This window comes from Eretmochelys imbricata, chromosome 1 (assembly GCF_965152235.1).
Source record: "Eretmochelys imbricata isolate rEreImb1 chromosome 1, rEreImb1.hap1, whole genome shotgun sequence".
Taxonomy (NCBI): Eukaryota; Metazoa; Chordata; order Testudines; family Cheloniidae; genus Eretmochelys; species Eretmochelys imbricata.
The window spans coordinates 3,091,875-3,119,019 of record NC_135572.1 but is presented as its reverse complement, the minus strand read 5'-3'; the positions used below and the strand labels follow the sequence as shown (position 1 = coordinate 3,119,019).

Here is a 27,145-nt window from a genome sequence, read left to right as displayed (position 1 = left end):
TCTGTTCAGCGGTGAAGGGCTCCGACCTAAAAGCCTGGAAAGTTTTCTCATCTGCAGGCACTACACCCCGCAGCTCTTTTTGAGGTGGTGTTGCCTCCCGCGGCAGTGTTAAAGGAACCCTCAGATCCCCCCTCAGTGGTTTATACGATTCCATCACCCTTCTCTGGGCTCCCCTCTGGAAGACATCTTCCTTTGCTCCTGAGCATAGGATTTTCCCCTTGCTAAACTGAATCTGGTCATTTTTCTCCCTGACACTTCTCCCAGTCTGAGGAGATGTCACCTTCAGCTTCAGGGCAGGAGCTGGTCTCAACCACCTGCACCTCTGGAAGCATGCAGCTTCTCCCTGCTGCAGAGGAATCAAGGAGATGCTCTCTCATTCCTTCAGCACTTCCTGGGACTTTATCCTTTCCCTCTGGGGTCCCAGCAGATTGTTCCTTCTTGGTGCAAGCTTACCCTTAACGCCCCGAGCTACACAGAAGAGATCATTGCCAGTTAGGACAGTGTGACAAGGTGCTGGGCATGAACTTCTGAGCCAGCCCTCTGTCACGCCATCCCAAAGAGCTTCAGCTTTGGCAAACCTTACCAAGCAGTAACTGTAGTGGGGATTTGACCATTAGAAATATAGATAGCTGGGTTTGTGATAATCCAGAACAATACACGGTGAATTGCCTGGGTTGTGTGAAGGTAGCAGATCTCGCAAGACGTCCAGACCCACTTACGTGTAGTTTTGGGGAGAAGCTGGTGGTCATGGTACATGCAGTGCCCGTAACAGAGGGAAAGGTAGGAGAGAGGTCCTGGAGGCCAAATTTAGTCTGGAGGGCAGGAGATTAAGATCCAGGACCTCCAGGGCAGCATTCTCTGAAATGCTTCCAGTTCCACCCGCAGGGCCAGGCAGAGAGACAGAGCTGCAGGATCTCAATGTGTGGAGGAGACAAAGGAGGAGTGGTTTAAATTTATTAAGAACTGGGGGAAATTTTTGGAAAGGAGGAGATTATATAGGAAGGGTGGGCTCCACCTTAACCAACATGGAACCAGATTGGTGGCATGTAAAAATAAAAAGGTGATCAAGGATTTTTTAAACTAAGGGCTGGGGGAAAGCTGATGGTGCTGAGGAGCACATAGAATCATAGACCCACAGGGGAAGGAGGGACCGTAAGGGTCAGCTAGTTTAACCCCCTGCCAAGATGGAGGATTTGTTGTGTCTAAACCACCCAAGATAGATGGCTACCCAGCCACCTTGTGAAAACCTCCAGGGAAGGAGCTTCCACAACCTCCCGAGGCGTCTGGTCCATTCCTCAGCTGGGTTTACACTTAGGAAGTTTTTCCTGAGATTTAATCTAAATCTGCTTTGCTGTAGTTTGAACACACTGACTCTCGTTCTGCCCTCTGTGGCAAGAAAGAACAACTTTTCTCCATCTTTTTTACGGCAGCTTTTCATGTATTTGAAGACCGCTATCATATCCCTTCTTAATCTCCCCTTTTCCAAACTAAACATTGAACCATAGAACTGGAAGGCACCTCGAGAGGTCATCTAGTCCAGTCCCCTGCACTCATGGCAGGACTAAGTATTTTCTAGAGCATCCCTGACAGGTGTTTGTCCAACCTGCTCTTAAAAGTCCCCAAAGATGGAGATTCCACAACCTCCCTAGGCAATTTATTCCAGTGCTTCACCACCCTGACAGTTAGGAAGTTTTTCCTCATGTCCAACCTAATCCTCCCTTGCAGCAATTTAAGCCCATTGCTTCTTGTGATATCCTTGGAGATTAAGGAGAACAACTTTTCTCCCTCCTCCTTGAAACAACCTTTTAGATATTTGTAAAATTTTATCATGTCCCCTTATGAACGCTGTGGGGTACCAGGAAATACCAGTGGATCTCGAGTGCTTGTAGAGCCTACATCTGGGTCCAGCCTACTTAAAGGAGTCCTGCCAGTCAACACACTGACTAAGGTAATCAAAGGAAGAGCACCAGTGAGCCTTCTGAACTGAAGCGCAAATGCTGTGGAGTTGCTTCTTCAAAACAGAACTGCAGAGGTGCACCAGCCTGAGGGAGATGGTTCCTCAGGTGGAGATCACATTTGAAGAGAATGGCAATGAGCTGTGGGTGACAAGGAGGGAGAAGGGAGAACAAGTTACCATTCCTCAGGAAAGATGTGGTGGGAGACTATCAGTCCTAGTTCAAGTGGTGCCCAAGGGCTGGTTCCTGCACAGGGGGCTAACTTAAGGGCATTGCCAGAGAAGCATCAAGAAGTCTTTTCTAAGGATGAGGTGACCACTTTTAATGACTGTCTCAAAGGGGTCCATGACAGGCCAAAGACATCCAGTGAAGTTGCTCACAGTACAACTAAAAACACAGCCCAAAGTAGCAAAAGGGCTTATGATCACAAGTCTAATGTGTCTCTCATCAGACCTGGTAACTGGGTACCAGTTCATAACTACAAACACTGGAGACATAATAAACTGCAGGAGAAGTGGGAGTCAAAGCGCTCATAGTGGTCACTCACAACAATCCCAAACTGCCGGTAGACACTATGCAGCCTGAACGAGGCAGTCCTCATAGTAATAGAGTAGCACTTAGGGACGAGACAAAACGTTGGACTTTTAGTCTGACCAGGGCTCATGGAGGCATAGAGCAGCATGTCCCGGGGAGACTGAAACCAGTGTGGCAAACTCAAAGTCTGATGACAATAGACAGATCCTTCAAATTGACCTTGTGTTACCCGGGGACAGGGCAATAGAATATATGGGTAATGAGCTGCCAGTCTTAAGAAGGTCCCAGAGAACTGCTAGGGGTGTACTGCCTGTTAAACTTAGAGATGATTACGTGATTGGTACTATGCCATGTTTTAATGAATATTGTCATGTATAGTATAAAGTGGACATGGGACGTTAAATATATGAAATGTTCTTAATCATTATTAATATTAATCAATGTATATGATGCTGGTAAATGTTGTTAATATTGGACCCAGATGTGCTAGTGTGAACACTCTCTGGCTGTGGCAGAATTTTAGCCAGGGGGAACGTAATGGGACTTTTGGCCCCTCACGGAAATGTAGTGAGGATTTTTGTTTGGCCAGCTCCCAGTACCGAAAGGAAGAGGAAGGGTCAATGGGAAACCAGGCCCCTGAGACTCACAGGATCCAGGGGCAACGGGGAGAGGTCAATGCTCCTGGTCAGCCTGATAGACAGGGCAGACAGGAAAATGAGGGAGTCAGGAGGCTGGGGGGGAGGGGTCGGGGGTCCCATCCTCCATGTGTGCTGGGGCTGCCTGGTCCACAGTGGGGCCGAGATAAGGAGAGACCAGAGGTCCGGGTGAGCTGGGAGCAGAGCTGTGTTGGCCAGAGCCAGAGGTGTCAGAGAAGCATCTCAGGGAGCAGTCAGTTCTGGAAGCAGAGCCAGAGCAATGTGCGGCCCCAGCTCTGCGCAGACAGCTGGCACAGGAAACCCTGAGCGAACCGCCCAATGACCACGAGATACACCAAGGTACGAAGGTACCAGGCCAGGTTTATTGTCGATGAAGCACAGTACTAGTATCCCTCAGATTCTACCAGACCACGAGTACAGGTATTCCCATCACAATGGGCCAGCTCAGTGAACAGCGGGGCTTTCCATTCCTCCCTAGGCTAGACAAAGACATTCCCTCTGAGATACATCTTAGTACCCGATACAAACAAGTTACCTACTGCCCCTCTGACATCGTTAGTTACTGCCCCCTGATGTGGGTAGTAAGTTGGTTTGATCAAAACATCTTTATCATGTACTGTATCCTGACCTTATCTGTTAGGAGGGGTCAGCGTGTTCCTGTTATTTTTTTATAAACATCCTCGTATCGGGATGTTCTGGTACCACTTGATATCGGGATGTGTTTGCATGAGTTCTCTTTGCCCAGCACTCCTTAGGAACGTGTATTTCTGCAGTATCCACCCTGTTCTTGCCAGATTCTATGAGCAGGTCCTGCCTCTTGCTCACAGCTTGTCTTAGTTTTATATCAGTAAAGCTTTCACTACTTCCTTTGCCCAGGCTTATATCTCAGGCTCTCTTCTGACTACACTCCCCCACTTTTTTGTCTTTTTATCAGGAGGATGTTCGCCCATCATCCCGGAAAACCATAATGCATGGACTGAAGATGGCCCCATGGCTAAACACTGTTATAAGGCTACCTAACTTTCCTGTCCACACATTCATGCCCCATCTGTCCTTCAGTCAGCACATTTCCTCATACGACTGATGGACAGATTTTATTTTTTAATTGTTTTTAGTTTCTCACTGTGGACGTGTGAATGTGGGGCCCGGGACCACGTCTGAGGAGGAGGGTTTTGCTCTGATAACTTGTGGGTGACATGAAGAGGTCTTTATACTTAGTTGGTGGTCAAGGAAATGGGCTTTGTTCAGGATTATAAGTGGATTATTCTTATACCTTATAGAATGTTATAGGTATATATATTAATATATATGAGGGATTACATAATTTTTTTGAATAGTTAAAAACCCAGAAATATTCCCTATATAAACTTATAATACATGATATTAGATGAGTAATGTCGATAGTCGGTATGCAGACATAGATGTAAATGCGTATATAATAATATATGTTTGTACCTTAAACAGTTCTCATAGGACACTTTTGGTTCAACACACTTCACAGAGTATCCGAGTGTACAGATGTCCAACAGCCCTTACAAACTGCACAAGTACAAGCATTTGTTTTTTAAAACATTAATAAGCATTTGATTATTCCTTATAATGATTATTCATTACTGTGGCAGAGTTGATAGCTAGGTCCATTCCTTTCTGAACCCGGTGTTGTAATTTGGCTTTTTTGGTTTGAGTTTGCAGATAGCAACACATTCCCATCAGTGCAATTACTGCTATGGCTTGTATTCGCACCAGCGTTACAAGTGTTCGGACTAATGGGTGTAGAGTGACATCCCCTGGAATTGCCCACCAAGGTCTTTCCCCCTCTCTTTCTACTTCTTTGCTTCGTTGTTGGATAAGATGAGCTACGGGTATTAAGGCTTCCTTGGTTCTTGCCACCAAGTCATGTATGTCAAATTGTAATCACTCCAGCTGGGGAAACAATTGACTCAATAAATCGTGTAGGTTGCCAGAAGGAGTAATAATTTCACTGGCACTACTTGCTGGCCAGAAGGCATGGGTTTTGATTTGGACGGTGCTAGTGACTTGCACACAAAATTCCCTATTGATTTCAGAACAAATGTTTCCATGTATAGAAAAATCGGAATAGCCCAGAGCACACACCCCATCTTGCATTTGTACCAGCTCATTGATTAATTCTTTTTGTACCAATCGGGCCCAGCCTCTTTTTGTGTCATTGGTATTAATTGTAGCATAGCATTTACACAGCCACCATCCATTACGTTTTGTACAACAAGCCTGATTTGTTTCTAAGACAGTTTTAGTCACTAGGTGCACAGTGGGATAGTGCTGTATATAAGTATTATTTACCAACGTTCCCATACTGTTGGCATAGTATACTTTGATTGGATTTTGCATTTACCTTGGGATTGCCATAATGCTATGAAGGCTTTCATTGTTATTATGATTTAAACTTGAAACCTTATTAAACGTAGCAGATTGTAAAAATACTGGACTTTTTGCTCCTGCATTTGTTTGTAAATGTCTGCGCAGTCCAGTATTTTTGGCCAATCTTGTATTTTTTAATTGTAATAAGCTTTGTTGGATGAGTAGAATGGAAGAATTACTTCTGTGTCTTGCTTACAACATACCTACCAATACATCCCAAAATGATGTTTGCTTTTTTTGCAACAGCGGTACACTGTTGACTCATATTTAGCTTGTGGTCCACAATGACACCTAGATGCCTTTCCTCAGTACTCCTTCTTAGGCAGTCATTTCCCATTTTGTATGTGTGCAACTGATTGTTCCTTCTTAAGTGTGTCCAGATCATTTTGAATTTTCATCCTATCCTCCAAAGCAGTTGCAACACCTCCCAGCTTGATATCATCTGCAAATGTAATAAGTGTACTCTCTATGCCATTGTCAAAGTTCCTTCCCCACTCTGAACTCTAGGGTACAGATGCGGGGACCTGCATGAAAACCTCCTGAGATTACTTTTACCAACTTAGGTTAAAACTTCCCCAAGGTACAAACTATTTTACCCTTTGCCCTTGGACTTCCACTGCCACCACCAAATTTTATCTGGGTTCCTGAGAAAACGTTGTTTGGAAAGGTCTTTCCCCCCAAAATCCTCCCAACCCTTGCACCCCACTTCCTGGGGAAGGTTTGGTAAAAATCCTCAACAATTTGCATAGGTGACCACAGACGCAAACCCTTGGATCTTAGAACAATGATAAAGCATTCAGTTTCCTTACAAGAAGACTTTTAATAGAAGTAAAAAAAAAAAGAATCACCTCTGTAAAATCAGGATGGTAAATACCTTACAGGGTAATTAGATTGAAAACATAGAGAATCCCTCTAGGCAAAACCTTAAGTTACAAAAAAGACAGGCAGACAGAAATAGTCATTCTATTCAGCACAGCTATTTTCTCAGACATTTAAAGAAATCATAATCTAACACATACCTAGCTAGATTACTTACTAAGTCATTTCTGTTCTGTCCCCGGCAAAAGCAGCATACAGACAGACCCAGACCCTTTGTTTTTCTCCCTCCTCCCAGCTTTTGAAAGTATCTTGTCTTGCATTGGTCATTTTGGTCAGGTGCCAGCGAGGTTACCTTTAGCTTCTTAACACTTTACAGGTGAAAGGATTTTTCCTCTGGCCAGGAGGGATTTTAAATGTGATTACCCTTCCCTTTATATTTATAACAGCCATGATCTAAATCGTTGATGAAGACATTGAAAAGAACCAGACCCAGAACTGATCCCTCTCGTTATGCACTTCCAGCCTGACTGTAAACCATTGATAACTACTCTCTGGGAGCAGTTTTCCAACCAGTTATCCACCCACATTATAGTAGCTCCATCTAGGTTGTATTCCCTAGTTTCTTAATGAGCAGGTTATGCAAGACTATCAAAAGCCTTACTAAAGTCGAGATATACCACATCTACTGCTTCCCCCCATCCATAAGGCTTGTTACCCTGTCAAAGAAAGATATCAGGTTGGTTTGACAAAATTTGTTCTTGACAAATCCATGCTGACTATCACTTATCACCTTGTTATCTTCTAGATGTTTGCAAATTAATTCCTTAATTATTTGCTCCATTATCTTACCTGGCACAGAAGTTAAGCTGACTGGTCTGTAATTGCCTGGTTTCCCATGTTTCCCCTTTTATAGATAGGCACTATATGTGCTGTTTTCCAGTCTTCTGGAATCTCTCTGTCTTCCATGACTTTTCAAAGTTAATAGCTAATGGCTCAGATATCGCCTCAGCCAGTTCCTTGAGTATTCTAGGATGCATTTCATCAGGCTCTGGTGACTTGAATACATCTAACTTGTCTAAGTAACTTTTAACTTGTTCTTTCCCTATTTTAGCATTTGAACCTACCCAATTTTCACTGTCATTCTCTATGGCAAATGTCTTGGTGAAAACCAAAACAAAGAAGTCATTTAGCACTTCTGCCATTACCACATGTTCTGTTGTTTTCCCCTCTTCATTTAGTAACGGGCCTACCCTGTCCTTGGTCTTCCTCTTGCTTCTAATATATTTGTAGAATGTTTTCTTGTTACTCTTTATGTCTCTAGCTAGTTTGATCTAGCTAGTCTTACTAATTTTACTCCTAAATATATGTGTTATTTGTTTATATTCCTCCTTTGTAATTTGACCTTGTTTCCACTTGTTGTACGACTCTTTTTTGATTTTTAGATAATTCGTGATCTCCTGGTTAAGCCAGGATGCTCTCTTGCCATACTTCCTGTCTTTCTTACGCAGTGCGATAGTTTGGTCCTGTGCCCTTAAGAATGTCTCTCTGAAAAACTGCCAGATATCTTCTATTGTTTTTCCCCTTAGACTTGCTTCCCATGAGATCTTACCTACCAACTCCCTGAGTTTGCTAAAGCCTTGCTTCTTGAAATCCATTGTCTTTATTTTGCTGTTTTCCCTTCTACCATTCCTTAGAATCATGAACTTTATCATTTCATGATCACTTTCTCCCAAGCTGCCTTCCATTTTCAATTTCTCAACCAGTTCCCCCTTGTTTGTCAAAATCAAGTCTAGAACAGTCTCTCCCCTAGTAGCTTCTAGAAGCCTCCACCTTCTGGAACAAAAAAAAATTGTCTCCAATAAATTCCAATAACTTATTGCATAATCTGTTCCCTGCGGTGTTATTTGCCCAAGAGATGTCTGGACAGTTGAAATCCCCCATTACTACCAAGTCCTCTGCTTTGGATGTTTTTGTTAGTTGTTTGAAAAACTCCTCATCCACCTCTTCTTGGACTGTAACCACCCAATATTTGAGACTGTTTATTCAGATTGTTGTTGCCAGTGTTTTCATAGTGTCCCAATCTGAGGGGTACAGTAAATTCTCCCAGCTGGGCCTGGGTTTTCCAAAGACCACTTCAGAAGGACTAATTCCTGTTGTGCAATTTGGGAATCTCCAGATTCTCATCAGAACACATGGAAGCATCATGTTCCAGTTTGTTCCCAGCTCATTGCATACTTTGGATAATTCAATTTTAGAAGACTTGTTCATTTTTACCTTTAAATCCACTAAATCCCACTTCTCTCCCAGAGCTGAGATAGAAACCAGGAGTCCTGATGGAGTCTCTTTCTCTTCAGAGTTAGTAAGAAAAATAGAATATACGTTAAATTTTTCAATCTAACCAAAGTCCCTTACATAACTTCCCATAAGATGTCAGAATATGTTAGTATGAGAGCTGAGGGGGTTTAATATGTATTTTTCTTTTTTTTTTCTATAGGAATTAGATACAGCGCTCCTGTCAGCTCATTGCTGTTATCTGCCAAAAACTAGAGTTTTCAAGAGCCTAAGTAGCCCCTGGAATCACGGTGAAAGTTGCCTCCCACAAACAAAATCTAAAATTGTTCCCTTCCAGCTGGTGGCAAGGGGAGGGAGGTGGAAAACATCCTGTGAGTGATAGGGGGAGGGAAGGATAAGAGTGAGAGAGAGGGGCAAGTCCTTGGGGAAGAAGCAAAGCAGGAGCAAAACTCTGGCAGAAAGGGATGGTATTTGGGGGGTCCAGTTACCAGCAATTAGAAAGGTGACAACCCAGTGAATGGTACATTGACCGACTCCCCAGTTTGTAATGTTGACACAGCACAGTGAGTTCAGGAAAGGTTTTAATGTGTCTTTGACTGTACAGTAAGTGATTCAGGAAAGAAGTCTCAGAACTATGTCATCGGTCAGCTATACACAGAGCTTGCTTTGAAAGCCAGAGCAAAAGGAGGAAAATTTAGGTCCCTTGTGAGTAAATAGCTGGAGCAGCCTGTCAAGGTTCCTTCCCCACTCTGAACTCTAGGGTACAGATGTGGGGACCTGCATGAAAACCTCCTAAGCTTATTTTTACCAGCTTGAGTTAAAACTTCCCCAAGGTAATAACTATTTTACCTTTTGCCCTTGGACTTATCGCTGCCACCACCAAACATCTAACAGGGATATAATTTGGAAAGAGTCCGTTGGGAAACGTCTTTCCCCCCAAAATCCTCCCAAATGTTACACCCCCTTTCCTGGAGAAGGCTTAATAAAAATCCTCACCAATTTGCATAGGTGAACACAGACCCAAACCCTTGGATCTTAAGAACAATGAAAAAGCATTCAGTTTCTTAAAAGAAGAATTTTAACAGAAGAAAAAGTAAAAATAATCACCTCTGTAAAATCAGGATGGTAAATACCTTACAGGGTTATCAGATTCAAAACATAGAGAATCCCTCTAGGCAAAACCTTAAGTTACAAAAAGAGACAAAAACAGGAATCTCCATTCCATTCAGCACAGCTTATTTTCTCAGCCATTTAAAGGAATTAGAATCTAACGCATCTCTAGCTAGATTACTTACTAAGTTCTAAGACTCCATTCCTGCTCTGTTCCCGGCAAAAGCATCACACAGACAGAGAGAGATTTTGTTTCTCCCTCCCCCCGGCTTTTGAAAGTATCTTGTCCCCTCATTGGTCATTTTGGTCAGGTGCCAGTGAGGTTATCCTAGATTATTAACCCTATACAGGTGAAAGGGTTTTTTCCTCTGGCAAGGAGTGATTTTAAAGGTGTTTACCTTTTCCTTTATATTTATGACACAGCCTGTCCCAGATTTCTTTGGTCCTCATACCATAGATGATGGGGTGTACCATTGGGGGCACAGCAAGATACACATTGGCAATGATAATGTGGAAATGCAGGGCCACATTGTGGCCAAACCTGTGCATGAGGAAGGAGAAGAGAGCTGGTGTGTAAGAGGCTAAGATGACAAAGATGTGTGAGCCACAGGTCACAAAAGTCTTGACTCGGGCATCCCTTGTGGGGAGGCTGAAGATGGCCCTGAGGATCTGGATATAGGACACAGTGATAAAAAACACATCCAGACCAGTCACCAAGAATGCCACAGAGAGGCTGTAATAACTACTGACATGGATGTCGGCACAGGCCAGCTTCACCAAGGCTATGTGCTCACAGTAAGAGTGGGGGATGATGTTGGTTCTGCAATATGGCCAACGCCTCGCCAGGAAGGGATAGGGCAGTATAAGTGTGCCACCACGCAGCACCACGGCCAGACCAATCTTGGCCACCATGGTGTTTGTCAGGATGGTGGAATGTCTCAGGGGATCGCAGATGGCCACGTAGCGATCAAAAGCCATGGCCACGAGGATTCCAGACTCCATCACTGAGAAGCAGTGAATGAAGTACATCTGCGTGAGGCAGGCACTGAAATTGATCTCCCTGGAAATGAACCAAAAGATTGCCAGCATTTTGGGTAGAACGGCTGTGGACAGGACCAGGTCGCTGACGGCCAGCATGCAGAGGAAATAGTACATGGGCCCATGGAGGCTCGGCTCCATCTTCACAATGAACAGGATGGTGACGTTCCCCAAGATGGCTATGATGTACATGGTGCAGAAGGGGATGGAGATCCAGACATGGGCCATCTCCAGGCCAGGAATGCCCAGCAGGATGAAGGTGGAGGTGTTGATGAAGTTGGTTGTGTTGTAATCTGACATTGAGTAGGGCAGAAGGCGTACTACTCTGAGGAAGAATGCTGTCTCCTGCATGTACCATACATTCCCCTGATGTCATGTATATGCCCAGAGTCTAGGATGATGGCTGAAGTACAAATGCCTGGATGGAGAGAATGTTAACATAAGACGCTATATGTACTACAAAAGGCGGTTCTTATGGTTGAAACAGATTGGTCGCTCTTCACACATAAAAAATGACATTTTTATTGTTCAGATAAATTAATTATTAACAACTGACCCTACTAATGCCAATTCCGTATTTTATGGTGCTCCATGCATCAATCATTCAGTGGGGGGAACCTTAGTAGGGACCAGCAGGAAAGACAAGTGTGGATACTTGTTGTCCATCTTCATTCCTTAATGAATTGAAACCCACGCTACATTGTATATGCTGTAAGGCATTCCCCATTCACCTGGTTGCTCAAAACCTGAGAGAGGGGAAAAAACAATGAAGCTTTGCCAAGACATGTGCCGGAGGAAACATCCCAACTAGAACACACCCCAGGGAACAGACAAGGCATCATTGATAGCAGCTCTATAGAAACACCTGCTGCATGGCAAAAGCAAAGGCAACGTCTGGATGCCTAATGAATGGTTTGGAGAATAACCTGCTCTGGACACGCACTCAGTTGTGGTCATTCAGTTCTGTGAAGGATACAGCAGAGAGAAAGGTGATTTCTGGGACAGGCTCTGAGATTGGGGGAGGTTGCAATATGTGTACCGATTGAAAAGGCTGGGACTGTTGAGTTTAGAGAAGAGACAAAGAAGGTGCATCTGACAGAGGAGAACAAAATAAAGAAGGGAACTGGTTACATTTAAATGGACAAACAGAGAACAGTTCCCAATCAGTAATAAATAGAGACACTTAATGCTTCAAAATGCTAATTGTCCAAAGCTGAGGCAAATGATCAGCAAAAGTGATTGGAAGGAAAAAATTAGACAGAATAATGGGAATGAAGATTGTGAGTTCTCGTGACAAAGTGAATTCAACTATTAGGAGGGAAATAAAGCAATAATGAGCAAATGGGGAAAAGACAAATAGCAAGAAGTATAAATTGGAAGTTATGAAAACTGATAAGCGATCAGGTTCAGGACATTCAGAGAAAAGCCAGGCTTGGAAGGACTATGAATCACAAAAAGGAGGTTACTGAGTCTATTAAGAACCAAATCAAAATTGCAGCCAATTCCTAGAGAGAGAAAGCAAATGTGTTAATCGTGCAGAAAAGGGAGACGTGTTCAAGAAACAGTTTTCTTCTGCATTTGGAAAGAAGCAGGATAAGAGTCTCATATCACCTGAGGTGAGGAAACACTTTCCAGTCCATTAACGATTAAGGAGGGTGATAAACAGCATCTACAGTTGAACCTCAGAGTTAGGAACACCAGAGTTATGAGCTGGCCGATCAGCCACAGATCTCATCTGGAAACGGAAGTTACGCAAACAGGCAGCAGCAGAGCTATCCCTCCCCCTGCAAACCGCAAATACAGGACAGTTCTGTGTTAAAGGTAAATTATTTAAAAAATAAAGGCTAGGAAAGAATGGAAAAGCTGGTATAGGATTAGTTCAAAACCCCCCTAGAGAAATATAATTAATGTCAGTCAGTCAGAATTTACAGAAAAGAAGTCTTGTCAAATAAATCCAATTTCATCCTTTAATGAGAGTAAACATTTTGTTGATCAAGGAAACCGCACAAAAGCAATGGATTTAAATTGCATCAAGGGAGGTTTAGGTTGGACATTAGGAAAAACTTCCTAACTGTCAGAGTGGTTAGGCACTGGAATAAATTGCCTAGGGAGGTTGTGGAATCTCCATCATTGGAGATTTTTAACAACAGGTCAGACAAACACCTGTCGGGATGTTTTAGATGGTGCTAGTCCTGCCATGAGTGCAGGTGACTGGACTTGATGACCTCTCAAGGTCCCTTCCAGCTCTGTGGTTCTATGATATGCAATAGAGTTGATTTCTCTGAGGTATTTGAGTTAGTAGGGGGAAACATTCAGATAAAAAACACTATCCAATATCAGTAGAGCATACGTAAAATGATTTAGTTGAGGATTGGTCCTGCTTTGAGTAGGGGGTTGGACTAGATGACCTCCTGAGGTCCCTTCCAACCCTGATATTCTATGATTCTATGACTAAAAAGTGGCTAACAGACAGATCTCAGAAAGCACTGGTCAGTGGGCCATTGTCAGCAAATCTGGCTGCATCCAGTGGGGTTCTGCACAGATCAGTTCTTAGCCCGATGCTTTTCAATATTTTCATCAAGGATCTGGAAGCAAGTATAGAATCACTGAAGATAAAATATGTGGATGACCCAAAGGTTGGCAGAGTGGTTACAATGAGGAGGCCTGTGCAGGCATACCGATTGATCTAGAGCGTTTGATGAGCTGGGCTCATGCAAACAACATGCTTTAATACAGTGACATGCAAAGTTATTCTCTCAGAAAAGAGAATGCAGGCCCTACACACAGACAAATACAAAGTGATCCTCTTGGAACAGGGAAAGCAGGTCCAACCCACAACCTCGGGCACTGTATTATGGAAGGCAGGGACACTGAAAGTATTTAGGGGTCACTGTGGACAACCAACTCATCGTGAGCTCTGAGTGTGATGCTGTGTCCTAAAGGGCAGATGTGATCCTCGGCTGCATAAACACAGGAGTGGTGAGTTGGAGCTGGGGAACGATTTTACCTCTGCACATGGCATTGGTGAAACTGACTGTGTCCAGTCCTGGGGTCCACATTTCAAAAAGGATGTTGAAAAAATGGAGAGGGTGCAGAAAAGAGCCAGGAAAGTGTTTGGAGGCTGGAGAAAATGCTGGACAATGAGAGACAAATAGAGCTTCATCTATTTATGTTATCAAAAAGACGATCAAGGAGATAATTTCACTGGGAGAAAATCCTGGGTACTAACATACTCTGAAGTCTAGCAGAGACAGGCAGAGCAAGGCCCAGAGGTTGGAAGCTGAAGTCAGACAAATTCCACCAAGAAATAAGGGTCACATGTTTAATACTGACAGTGAATAACCTTTGGAACAGACTGCAAAGGGAAGGGGTGGATTCTCCTACAACCCATACCTGCGGATCCAGACTGGGTGTTTTGCTGGAAGATCTGCTTGAGGACTTGTTCACACTGAAAATGATAGAAAGGCACTACTCACACCAACAGCAGCTGTTCTCCCATCAGCATAGATGATCTACCTCCTCGAGATGTAGTAGCTAGGGTTGATGGAAGAATTCTTCCGTTGATCTCAAGCTGTCTACAGAGAGTTAGGTTGCACTTGGTTTGTTGAACGGAAAGAGATGGGTACCTGAGAATTCTGAGACAGAAGCGTCTTCCTTGGGAATCCCCCTCAGGTAGCTGTGACCCACACCTCTCTCACCCCAGCATGTGCAGCAGCATCCCACACTGAGAGACGATACAGCAGTGTACACCATTTATAATAAAAAGAAAAGGAGTACTTGTGGCACCTTAGAGACTAACCAATTTATTTGAGCATGAGCTTTCGTGAGCTACAGCTCACTTCATCGGATGCATACCGTGGAAACTGCAGCAGACTTTATATACACACAGAGATCATGAAACAATACCTCCTCCCACCCCACTGTCCTGCTGGTAATAGCTTATCTAAAGTGATCATCAAGTTGGGCCATTTCCAGCACAAATCCAGGTTTTCTCACCCTCCACCCCCCCACACACAAACTCACTCTCCTGCTGGTAATAGCCCATCCAAAGTGACAACTCTCTACACAATGTGCATGATAATCAAGTTGGGCCATTTCCTGCACAAATCCAGGTTCTCTCACCCCCTCACCCCCCCTCCAAAAACACACACACACAAACTCACTATCCTGCTGGTAATAGCTCATCCAAAGTGACCACTCTCCCTACAATGTGCATGGTAATCAAGGTGGGCCATGTCCAGCACAAATCCAGGTTTTCTCACCCCCCGCCACCCCCATACACACACAAACTCACTCTCCTGCTGGTAACAGCCCATCCAAATCGACCACTCTCCCTACAATGTGCATGGTAATCAAGGTGGGCCATGTCCAGCACAAATCCAGGCTTTCTCACCCCCGCCCCTTTTTTCCAGGGGACACACACACACACACAAACTCACTCTCCTGCTGGCAATAGCTCATCGAAACTGACCACTCTCCAAGTTTAAATCCAAGTTTAACCAGAATGTCTGGGGGGAGGGCGGGGTAGGAAAAAACAAGGGGAAATAGGCTACCAACTAACACGGCTGTTACTCTGAAACCAACCATTTATAATATAGCTCGGGGAAATCCCAGTGGGGTTTGCTGAGCCTCTAGTGGAAAAATAAGCATCTGAATGTAAACAGGCAGGAGACAATCCTGTCTGCGCTTTTGTGTTCTTTATCCAGTCCTCTCCAGATATTGCACTTACACAGCCATACACAGGCAGGGACATGCAGAGCTACAGTTACATGAATGGTTTCAGTAGCCACACACAAACCAACAATAGAGAAGTTCCAGCCAGTTCCCCCCAGGTCCCCAGCCTAGGACCCGCTAGCTGAACCATCTTGTGCTTGGCAGAAGCCTGACCAGTGTCAGTTTATTACCCAGTCTGCCCCTTCGTCAATGTGGAGAGGACAATGCAACAGCTTCTGTCTCTGAACAGATTTCCCCTTTACATTTCAAACAACACACTGTTTCAGTAAAAAAAAGTATAAAACAGCTTTAATTAACTATAAAAAGATAGATTTTACATGATTATAAGTAATATTGTACAGTTCAAAGTTGGTTACCTAAGAAATAAACAAAATCCCAATCTAAGTTCTATACACAAGACAGGATTTGACTCAAGTCGACTCTCACCCTGATGGTACCAACAGTACCCACTCCCCTCCTGGAGCTTAGATAGAACCCAGAAGTCTTTACGGAGTAACAATGTACATTTAAATTTTCAACCTAACTAGTGATACTTAAGTGACTTGCCACAAGATGTCAGAACATGTCAGTATTAGAGCTCAGTGGGTCTAATATTTATTTATTTTTCTTTCTTTTATGAAGGATTTAGATACAGCACTCCTGTCAGCTCATTGCTGTTATCAGCCAAAAAGTAGCATTTTTAGGAGCCAAAATAGCCCCTGGAATCACAGTGAAAGTTGCCACCCCCACTAAAATCTGAAATGGCTCCCTTGCAGCTGCAGAGGGGGAGAGATGTGCAGATAAGCCAGCAAGTGACTATTACGAGTGCTACTGATAATGTAGGATTCAGGCCTGTATATTCACCTGAGATAGAATTTTGCGTCTTGTTTGCCCATTCGATTTTTGATACTCTTATGTCTATGACAGGTTTCAGAGTAGCAGCCAAGTTAGTCTGTACTCACAAAAAGAAAAGGAGTACTTTTAGAGACTAACAAATTTATTTGAGCATAAGCTTTTGTGAGCTACAGATCACTTCATCGGATGCATTCAGTGGAAAATACAGTGGGGAGATTTATATACATAGAGAACATGAAACAATGGGTATTACCATACACACTGTAACAAGAGAGTGATCACTTAAGGTGAGCTATTACCAACAGGAGAGCGGGGGCGGGAAACTTTTTGCAGTGATAATCAAGTTGGGCGATTTCCAGCAGTTGACAAGAACGTCTGAGGAACAGTGGGGAGTGGGTGGGGGGAATAAACATGGGGAAATAGTTTTATTTTGTGTAATGACCCATCCACTCCCAGTCTCTATTCAAGCCCAAGTTAATTGTATCCAGTTTGCAAATTAATTCCAATTCAGCAGTCTCTCGTTGGAGTCTGTTTTTGAAGTTTTTTTGTTGAAGAATTGCCACTTTTAGGTCTAAAAAGTAAAGGAGTACTTGTGGCACCTTAGAGACTAACCAATTTATTTGAGCATGAGCTTTCGTGAGCTACAGCTCACTTCATCAGATGCATACCGTGGAAACTGCAGCAGACTTTAAATATACACAGAGAATATGAAACAATACCTCCTCCCACCCCACTGTCCTGCTGGTAATAGCTTATCTAAAGTAATCGTCAGGTTAGGCCATTTCCAGCACAAATCCATGTTTTCTCACCCTCCACCCCCCCACACAAATTCACTCTCCTGCTGGTGATAGCCCATCCAAAGTGACAACTCTTTACACAATGTGCATGATAATGAAGTTAGGCCATTTCCTGCACAAATCCAGGTTCTCTCACTCCCTCACCCCCCTCCAAAAACCACCCCCATACACACACAAACTCACTCTCCTGCTGGTAATAGCTCATCCAAACTGACCACTCTCCAAGTTTAAATCCAAGTTAAACCAGAACATCTGGGGGGGGGGGGGGTAGGAAAAAACAAGAGGAAATAGGCTACCTTGCATAATGACTTAGCCACTCCCAGTCTCTATTTAAGCCTAAATTAATAGTATCCAATTTGCAAATGAATTCCAATTCAGCAGTTTCTCGCTGGAGTCTGGATTTGAAGTTTTTTTGTTTTAAGATAGCGACCTTCATGTCTGTGATTGCGTGACCAGAGAGATTGAAGTGTTCTCCGACTGGTTTATGAATGTTATAATTCTTGACATCTGATTTGTGTCCATTTATTCTTTTACGTAGAGACTGTCCAGTTTGACCAATGTACATGGCAGAGGGGCATTGCTGGCACATGATGGCATATATCACATTGGTGGATGTGCAGGTGAACGAGCCTCTGATAGTGTGGCTGATGTTATTAGGCCCTGTGATGGTGTCCCCTGAATAGATATGTGGGCAGAATTGGCAACGGGCTTTGTTGCAAGGATAAGTTCCTGGGTTAGTGGAACCAATGTGAACCAATGTGAACCAATGTGATTTATGTGAACCAATGTGATTTATGTGAACCAATGTGAACCAATGTGATTTATGGCTAAGTGGCTAAGTCATTATGCAAGGTAGCCTATTTCCTCTTGTTTATTCCTACCCCCCCCCCCCCGAGATGTTCTGGTTTAACTTGGATTTAAACTTGGAGAGTGGTCAGTTTGGATGAGCTATTACCAGCAGGAGAGTGAGTTTGTGTGTGTATGGAGGTGGTTTTTGGAGGGGGGGTGAGGGAGTGAGAGAACCTGGATTTGTGCAGGAAATGGCCTAACTTCATTATCATGCACATTGTGTAAAGAGTTGTCACTTTGGATGGGCTATCACCAGCAGGAGAGTGAATTTGTGTGGGGGGGTGGAGGGTGAGAAAACATGGATTTGTGCTGGAAATGGCCTAACCTGACGATTACTTTAGATAAGCTATTACCAGCAGGACAGTGGGGTGGGAGGAGGTATTGTTTCATATTCTCTGTGTATATATAAAGTCTGCTGCAGTTTCCACGGTATGCATCTGATGAAGTGAGCTGTGGCTCACGAAAGCTCATGCTCAAATAAATTGGTTAGTCTCTAAGGTGCCACAAGTACTCCTTTACTTTTTGCGAATACAGACTAACACGGCTGTTACTCTGAAACCTGTCACTTTTAGGTCTGTAATCGAGTGACCAAAGAGATTGAAGTGTTCTCCAACTGGTTTTTAAATGTTATAATTCTTGACATCTGATTTGTGTCGATTTATTCTTTTATGTAAAGACTGTCCGGTTTGGCCAATGTACATGGCAGAGGGGCATTGCTGGCACATGATGGCATATATCACACTGGTGGATGTGCAGGTGAACAAACCTCTGATAGTGTGGCTGATGTTATTAGGCCCTGTGATGGTGTCCCCTGAATAGATATGGGGGCACAGTTGGCAATGGGCTTTGTTGCAAGGGTAGGTTACTGGGTTAGTAGTTCTGTTTTGTGCTGTGTGGTTGCTGGTGAGTATTTGCTTCAGTTTGAGGGGCTGTCTGTAGGCAAGGACTGGCCTGTCTCCCAAGATCTCTGAGAGCGATGGGTCGTCCTTCAGGATAGGTTGTAGATCCTTGATGATGCATTGGAGAGGTTTTAGTTGGGGGCTGAAGGTGATGGCTAGTGGCATTCTGTTATTTTCTTTGTTGGGCCTGTCCTGTAGAAGGTGACTTCTGGGTACTCTTCTGGCTCTGTCAATCTGTTTCTTCACTTCCGCAGGTGGGTATTGTAGTTGTAAGAATGCTTGATAGAGATCTTGTAGGTGTTTGTCTCTGTCTGAGGGGTTGGAGCAAATGCGGTTGTATCGCAGAGCTTGGCTGTAGACGATGGATCGTGTGGTGTGGTCAGGGTGAAAGCTGGAGGCATGTAGGTAGGAATAGAGGTCAGTAGGTTTCCGGTATAGGGTTGTGTTTATGTGACTATCGCTTATTAGCACCGTGGTGTCCAGGAACTGGATCTCTTGTGGTGACTGGTCCAGGCTGAGGTTGACGATGGGATGGAAACTGTTGAAATCATGGTGGAATTCCTCAAGGGCTTCTTTGCCCTGGCTCCAGAGGATGAAGATGTCATCAGTGTAGCACAAGTAGAGCAGGGGCATTAGGACAAGAGCTGAGGAAGCGTTGTTCTAAGTCAGCCATAACAATGTTGGCATACTGCGGGTATGTTAGGATATAGATATTCATGCCTGTCTGTAAAGGCCTGTACTTTAAGAATTTAGGGGTATTCTTATCACTTGGCTAGTTCTAGAGGTATAAAAGAAAGAATCAAAATCACTGTCTGCTGGTGTAAGGCCTTCTCTTACTGTGACAGTCTGAGGCCCTGTTCTTAGGCTAAGGCCTTTGGCTAAGCAGCAGAGGCAGCCATAAGCTGGGAAGCGACCGGTCACCTCCTCACATTCCAACCTAGTCACATTGAAATAAGGTGTTATTGGGCTGTCAGGCACTATCAGGACAGAATTGTATTCCTATCACCTCCAGAGAAAGGGAAGTGCCTAGAAAATGTAAAAGGAAACTTAGTTTGATAGCATCCTGTCTGGCAAGAACTCACTTATCAATAGCTGGGATGTGAAATCCTCACTTCTGTATTGTTTTGTCATTATAGTTCCCTCTTTGCTATTGTTTGTCTGTATAATCTCTGTCTGGTTCTGTGATTGTTTCTGTCTGCTGTATAATTAATTTTGCTGGGTGTAATCTAATTATTGTGGTGGGATATAATTGGTTAGCTAATCATGTTACAATATGTTAGGATTGGTTAGTTAAATTTCAGTAGAATGATTGGTTAAGGTATGGCTAAGAATATTACTATATAAATTAGGGGCAAACAGGAAGTAAGTTGGGATTCGAAAATAAGGAAAAAGGAACTTGTATTTAAGCTTGCTGGAAGTTCACCCCAATAAACATCAAATAGTTTGCACCTTCGGACTTTGGGTATTGTTGCTCTCTGTTCATGGGAGAAGGACCAGGGAAGTGGGACAGTGAAGGAATAAGCTCTCTAACAGGGTACCCATAGCAGTGCCGCTGATTTGAAGGTCTACATTGTCCCCAAATGTGAAATAGTTATGGGTGAGGACAAAATCACAAAGTTCAGCCACCAGGTTTGCCGTCACATTATCGGGGATACTGTTCCTGATGGCTTGTAGTCCATCTTTGTGTGGAATATTGGTGTAGAGGGCTTCTACATCCATAGTGGCCAGGATGGTGTTTTCAGGAAGATCACCGATGGACTTCAGTTTCCTCAGGAAGTCAGTGGTGTCTCGAAGATAGCTGGGAGTGCTGGTAGCTTAGGGCCTGAGGAGGGAGTCTACACAGCCAGACAATCCTGCTGTCAGGGTGCCAATGCCTGAGATGATGGGGCGTCCAGGATTTCCAGCTTTATGGATCTTGGGTAGCAGGTAGCAACCCCAGGTTGGGGTTCCAGGGGTGTGTCTGTGCGGATTTGTTCTTGTGCTTTTTCAGGGAGTTTCTTGAGCAGATGGTGTAGTTTCTTTTGGTAACCCTCAGTGGGATCAGCGGGTAATGGATTGTAGAAAGTGGTGTTGGAGAGTTGCCGAGCAGCCTCTTGTTCATATTCCAACCTATTCATGATGATGACAGCACCTCCTTTGTCAACCTTTTTTATTATGATGTCAGAGTTGTTTCTGAGGCTGTGCATGGCATTGTGTTCTGCATGGCTGAGGTTATGGGGCAAGTGATGCTGCTTTTCCACAATTTCAGCCTGTGGAGTGGATGGGTCATTACACAAAGTAAAACTATTTCCTCTTGTTTATTCCCCCCACCCACCCCCCACTGTTCCTCAGACGTTCTTGTCAACTGCTGGAAATGGCCCACCTTGATTATCACTACAAAAGGTCCCCCCCCACCCCTGATCTCCTGCTGGTAATAGCTCACCTTAAGTGATCACTCTCATTACAGTGTGTATGGTAACACCCATTGTTTCATATTCTCTGTGTATATAAATCTCCCCAAAGTATTTTCCACTGAATGCATCTGATGAAGTGAGCAGTAGCTCATGAAAGCTTATGCTCAAATAAATTTGTTAGTCTCTAAGGTGCCACAAGTACTCCTTTTCTTATATCTATATATACTTATATCTTATACTAATGTGTGTGTATTAGGTATCTCTTGTGCTGTCTAAAGTAAAGGAAGTGTTTTCGCACCCCCATTTGCAAGGCCTGGGTCTCTTGCTTTACGGATCATGTGCCCTGAAAGAGAGAAACTGGAAACAGAGTATGTCCAAGGGGGAGGTCTAGCAAAGGTTTGCTGAAGCAATTGGAGTGTCTGGAGGAGCTCAGCCACATTAGGGTGAAGAGAACAGCTTGTGGAACTCTTCACACATGTTTGGGATCGCTCAGCCCCACTCCCCTTCCACTCACAGTCCCCTAGTGTCCATGGAGCAGCTCCCGGATTGCTGTCACAGACCTGCTCAAGCTCCTGAGACTGGACACATGCCAGGTGGCAGTGCTGGGGTCCCCCACACTGTATCCATGTGATTTTGAGTCAGAGCAACATTCAGGCCCTGCTTCTGGCTTTGGGTTTCTAGGCCCACCCTGGGCATGCAGCTTCCATTCTAGCACCTCTGTCTGGGAGCAGGGAGCTGTATACCAAGTGCACCAAGGCCTTGGGGCTAGTTTCCTTTGCTCTGTACCTCGGCATGCTTTTCTCCTATGGTACAGAAGTTATGAATATTGACTATGTACCTGTATTTCAAATGTGTTTGCTCTTTGGTAACAGCCACAATGTAGTTCACATCCCATCTAGACAGCATATTATGAATGAACCATTCAAGGTAATGGTGCATTAAGAAACATGATAGGCCTTAGAAGAAGATTATCCCCACCTGATGGATGTTCCTGTGAATGTTGAGCCAGGATATGGATAATGGCCCCTGCTATGAATTATCAAAGCATGCAAGGGCACGTGACCAGCTCATGTGACACTGGACTCCGTCTTGTGCCTGAAGATTCCCACTAACTGCGCTGGGGGCTTTTGCTTGGACAAATGAAGTTCCCTCCACATGGCAGAAGCTGTAATGGGGGAAAGGGACATTGTCACTTGGACTCACTCCCCCCACAACTCAACACCCGGAACCACCTCAGGGATAAGAACTGAACTGGGTATGTTGTCCCAAGCTGAAGGGGTTTCTAGCCTGTGTCTGAAAGATGGGTGGGCTGTTTTTCCCATCAGGGTGAGACACTCCTTGATTCAAATCCTGTCTTGCAAATAGATCTTAGATTGCAATTTTGGTTATTTCTTAAGTAACCAACTTTGATCTGTTCTCTAAAACTTATAATGACTTAAAATCCATCTTTCTGTACTTAGTACATCTGCTTTCTATTTATTTACCTAAAACAGTGTGTTGTTTGAAGTATAAAGGGAAATCTGCTGAGGAAGAGGGGCTGGTGTATTGTCCTCTTCACATTGAGGGAAGGGGGCAGGGCAGTAAACTTACACTGGTCAGTCTTCTGACAAGGGCAAGACAGTACAGCTCTGATGTAACTGTGTAAGTGCAAGACCTGGATGGGCTTGAAGCTTTTCAGAGCCTCACAGTATGAGAGGGGGCCCAGGTTCGTATGTCAGAGTGCTCAGTGGTACCCCTGTTCCAGGTTGAACCCTACAGAAGTCTGTCACGGACACCCAATGAACACACCCTATGACAGTATGAGTCCATTTCCCGCTTATCATGCATTCAGTTACTGATGGAGAGACTGCTGTTATGGCAGGAAACTCAGGACTCTTGGGTTCTGTCTGTCATTCTCTGTTTGACTTTGACCAAGTCATGTCTCCCTGTACTTCAGTTTATCTATGGATATAATAGGGATATGTTCATAGTGACTTTCCTTTGCTACATATTTAGAAGATCCTTCAATGAAAGGTTCTATGTGGTATGATAATAGTTAATGTGAGAATTACTGATCTCTGATCACTTAGCGAAAACCCCATGTGCCTCCAGAAAGTGTTTGTGTCTCCCCTCAGTCATCTTTCTCCAGATCTGTCTGTCTACTATCTACCCATCCCTCCTGGGCACTTAGCATCAGACCCTAAGAGACCTAGGCACTCTCCCTAGCTTCCTTAGTAATCAACTATAATTTCTAAATATACACACATACACAGAGCAGCCAATTCCTCTCTGACTTAGCATAGAGCTCAAGAGTTCTCATTTCCCTTTGGGAAGGTCCCTTAATTGCTGTTTACTGTTAAAGCTGGATAACAAGCACATAGCACAGCAATGGAAAGAGAGGGACTGGCTAGAGAGTGTCTGGTCTCCAGCCTGTTTGCATCCAGACACTGCTTCTCCCCTAGGAGCTGGGCGAACCCCACTGGGATTGCACAGAGCTATATTATAAACAGTGCACATCCCTGTGTCAGCTCTCGGCATGGGATACTACTGCAGATGCTGGGGTGACAGAGGTGTGGGACACGGCTGCCTGAGGGGGATTCCCAGCAAAGAGACTTCCTGTCCCAGAAATCACAGGTACCCATCTCTTTCGGTTTGACAAACCAAGTGCAACATACGTATGATGGGACAGAGAGTAGGTCTGAATTCATTTCTGCTCCACACAGCCACTAAACATCCCAGGGCCCTTGCCACAGGTGCTGAATTTGCAGTAGCATCATGGGCCAAAATGCCCCTCTTTACTGTAGGCTCCAGTGATGATGATGGGCTCCAGCCCTAAGGTGGCTTAATTTCAGTGGCACCATGGATCCTTCAGGGTGAAAGTTGTTAGTCGAGGTCCAGTACAAGGCCAGATTTGGAGGCTGCGGGCCGTAGTTTGTTCAGGTCCCAGTGAAGCGCTGTGGCATCCCCACTATTGTTCCTTAAACGTAGACAAGCCCTCAAGCAGATATTGCAGAAAAAGATCCAATCTGGAGTAAGAACTGAGTAAAACTTAGGGGCCAGCTGTGTGTAAATGCACAGAGACCGCCACCTCCTCCCCTTGCAATTCAGGGCTTTGGCTGTTAACGGAGCAGGGGAGGGGATGGGGCTCTTACGAGAATTTATCTGCTGAAAAGCATGGAGGTGCCAGGGCTCCTCACTCGCATAAATATAACAATTTTTCAACATGGGCAAGACATCTTCTCCCCAAGCTTCATTCGCAAAGTTGGCTGAACTGTTATACCTGAAAATTTCAAAATGCAATTCAGCTGGAAGCAGACACCCAACATGGGAAATTTCAGGTTAAAGTTTTGCAAACTTATACACAACTGAAAATGAAGTCTTGTAATTGAAGGTGTCAGACGGACTTAACTCTGGGTGATGCCACCAGCACCACCAACTATGGCCAATCCATTTGTGAATCCCATTCAGCTAAGCTCTTTGCTCCAATAATGTCTGTGGCATGGAGTTCCACAGGCCAAATATGGATTATGTAAACAAATTTATTTTATCAGTTTTATATGTTTAGAGTTTCAAACTAATTGAACGGTCCCTAGTTTGTGTGTTATGATACAGAATAAATATAAATGCCTGAACTACTTTCTATATTGATAGGTTCATAGGGTTTATAGTCAGAGGGGACCATTAGATAATCCAGTCTGACCTCCTGTGTAAGACAGGCCATTACATTTCTCCCAGTTACCCCAGTATTGAGCTCCATAACTTGTATTTGAATAAGACCTGGTCTACACCAGGATTTTATTTCGTGGAATCAAAGAGCAACAGGGTTAGAAGGAGCTGCAAGGATCAGCTAGTCTAACCTCTGCCTAGATGCAGGATTTATTGTGTCTAAACCACCCCAGACAGATGGCTATCCAGTCTCCTATTGAAAACCTCCAATGATGGACTTTCCACAACCTGCCTGGGCATCTGTTCCATTGTCCTCCTGTTCTTACAGTTGGGAAATTTATCTGAGATTAAATCTAAATCTGCTGTGCTGTAGTTTGGACTCATTGCCTCTTCCCTGCCCCACGTGGCAACAGAGAACAACTTTCCTCCATCTTTTTTATGGCAGCCTTTCAAGTATCTCAAGACCTCTGTCACGTCCCCCCCTCAATCCTCCCTTTTCCAAACTGATCATACCCAGTTTCTTCAGCCTTTACTCGTATGGCTTACATTCCATCCTGTGGCTCATCTTCGTCACTTGCCTCTGGATCCTTTTCAGGTCCTCTACATACCTCCTATATATTGAGGACCCAAACTGGACACAATACTCCAGCTGAGGCCTCACCATGACCAAGAAAAGGGCTACTCTCCCCTTCCGTGACTGGCAAGCTATGCCTCTCCTACTGCAAATGAAAATTGCATTTGCTCCTTTTTGTAATAGAAAAAAAAAATTACACCCCTAAGAGATGTAGCTAGAGCAACCTAACCCTGGTATATACAGCAAGAAGTCTACTGAAGAATTCTTCATCAAACGAGCTACCACCTCTCAGAGAGGTGGATTAACTACACTGACAGGAGTACCCCTGCCGAAGTACCCACGGGGTTCTTGGTGGTGGAAATGGGGTCACTTTTGAGGATAGCGTCCAACTTATAAAAACGGCAGGTCTGTGCCACAGCAACACAGATACTGTTTGCCTCTCCTGCCTTCTGGTACACATGCCTCAGGTCCTTCACCTTTGCTGTGCACTGCAGGGTGTCCTGATCACAGCTCTTTTCCCACAAGCTGCATGAAATCTGCCCTTAGGTATCGCAGTTCCTAGGGCTGGAGTGCGGGACTGCACAGCCTCCTCTCCCCAAATACTGAGCAGATTCAGCAGATCCACAGTGGCCCAAGCTCTGAGCTGCCATGGCCACCTGGGAAGATGTGATGTGAGCACTCCACACACAGCAAACAGGAAGATTAATTTTAAAATTCCCGAGCCTTTAAAGGGGGACAGGCAGAAGCTGTTCACCTCGTTGGAGGGGAGAGGAGTTGAAACTGTTCACCAAAGCAGTCAGGATGGGCAATGTGGGACACCTTCCAGAGGCCAATTACAGCAATAAAATCAACAAAAATTTTCCGTAAAAAGCCTTAAACCTCTTTTCATAGAATCATAGAATATCAGGGTTGGAAGGGACCTCAGGAGGTCATTTAGTCCAACCCCCCTGCTCAAAGCAGGACCAATCCCCAACTAAATCATCCCAGACAGGGCTTTGTCAAGCCTGAATTTAAAAATATCTGAGGAAGGAGATTCCACCACCTCCCTAGGTAACGCATTCCAGTGTTTCACCACCCTCCTAGTGAAAAAGTTTTTCCTAATATCCAAACTAAACCTCCCCCACTGCAACTTGAGACCATTACTCCTTGTTCTGTCATCAGCTAACACTGAGAACAGTCTAGATCCATCCTCTTTGGAACCCCCTTTCAGGTAGTTGAAAGCAGCTATCAAATCCCCCCTCATTCTTCTCTTCTGCAGGCTAAACAATCCAAGTTCCCTCAGCCTCTCCTCAGAAGTCATGTGTTCCAGTCCCCTAATCATTGTTGTTGCCCTCTGCTGGACTCCTTCCCATTTTTCCACATCCTTCTTGTAGTGTGGAGCCCAAAAGTGGACACAGTACTCCAGATGAGGCCTCACCAATGTCGAATAGAGAGGAACGATCACGTCCCTCGATCTGCTGGCATTGCCCCATATATACATCCCAAAATGCCATTGGCCTTCTTGGCAGCAAGGGCACACTGCTGACTCATATCCAGCTTCTCGTCCACTGTCACCCCTAGGTACTTTTCTGCAGAACTGCTGCCGAGCCAATCGGTCCCTAGTCTGTAGCAGTGTA

The 27,145-nt window shown here is 44.4% G+C and overlaps 1 protein-coding gene across 1 annotated transcript; it reads right to left on the bottom strand.

Moving 5' to 3' along the window:
- Positions 1–10,150: 10,150 nt before the first annotated feature.
- Positions 10,151–11,104, bottom strand: LOC144259463 (olfactory receptor 52K1-like). Its single transcript, XM_077807698.1, has one exon. The coding sequence runs from the start codon at positions 11,102–11,104 to the stop codon at positions 10,151–10,153; it is 954 nt and encodes a 317-aa protein (XP_077663824.1).
- Positions 11,105–27,145: the final 16,041 nt, after the last annotated feature.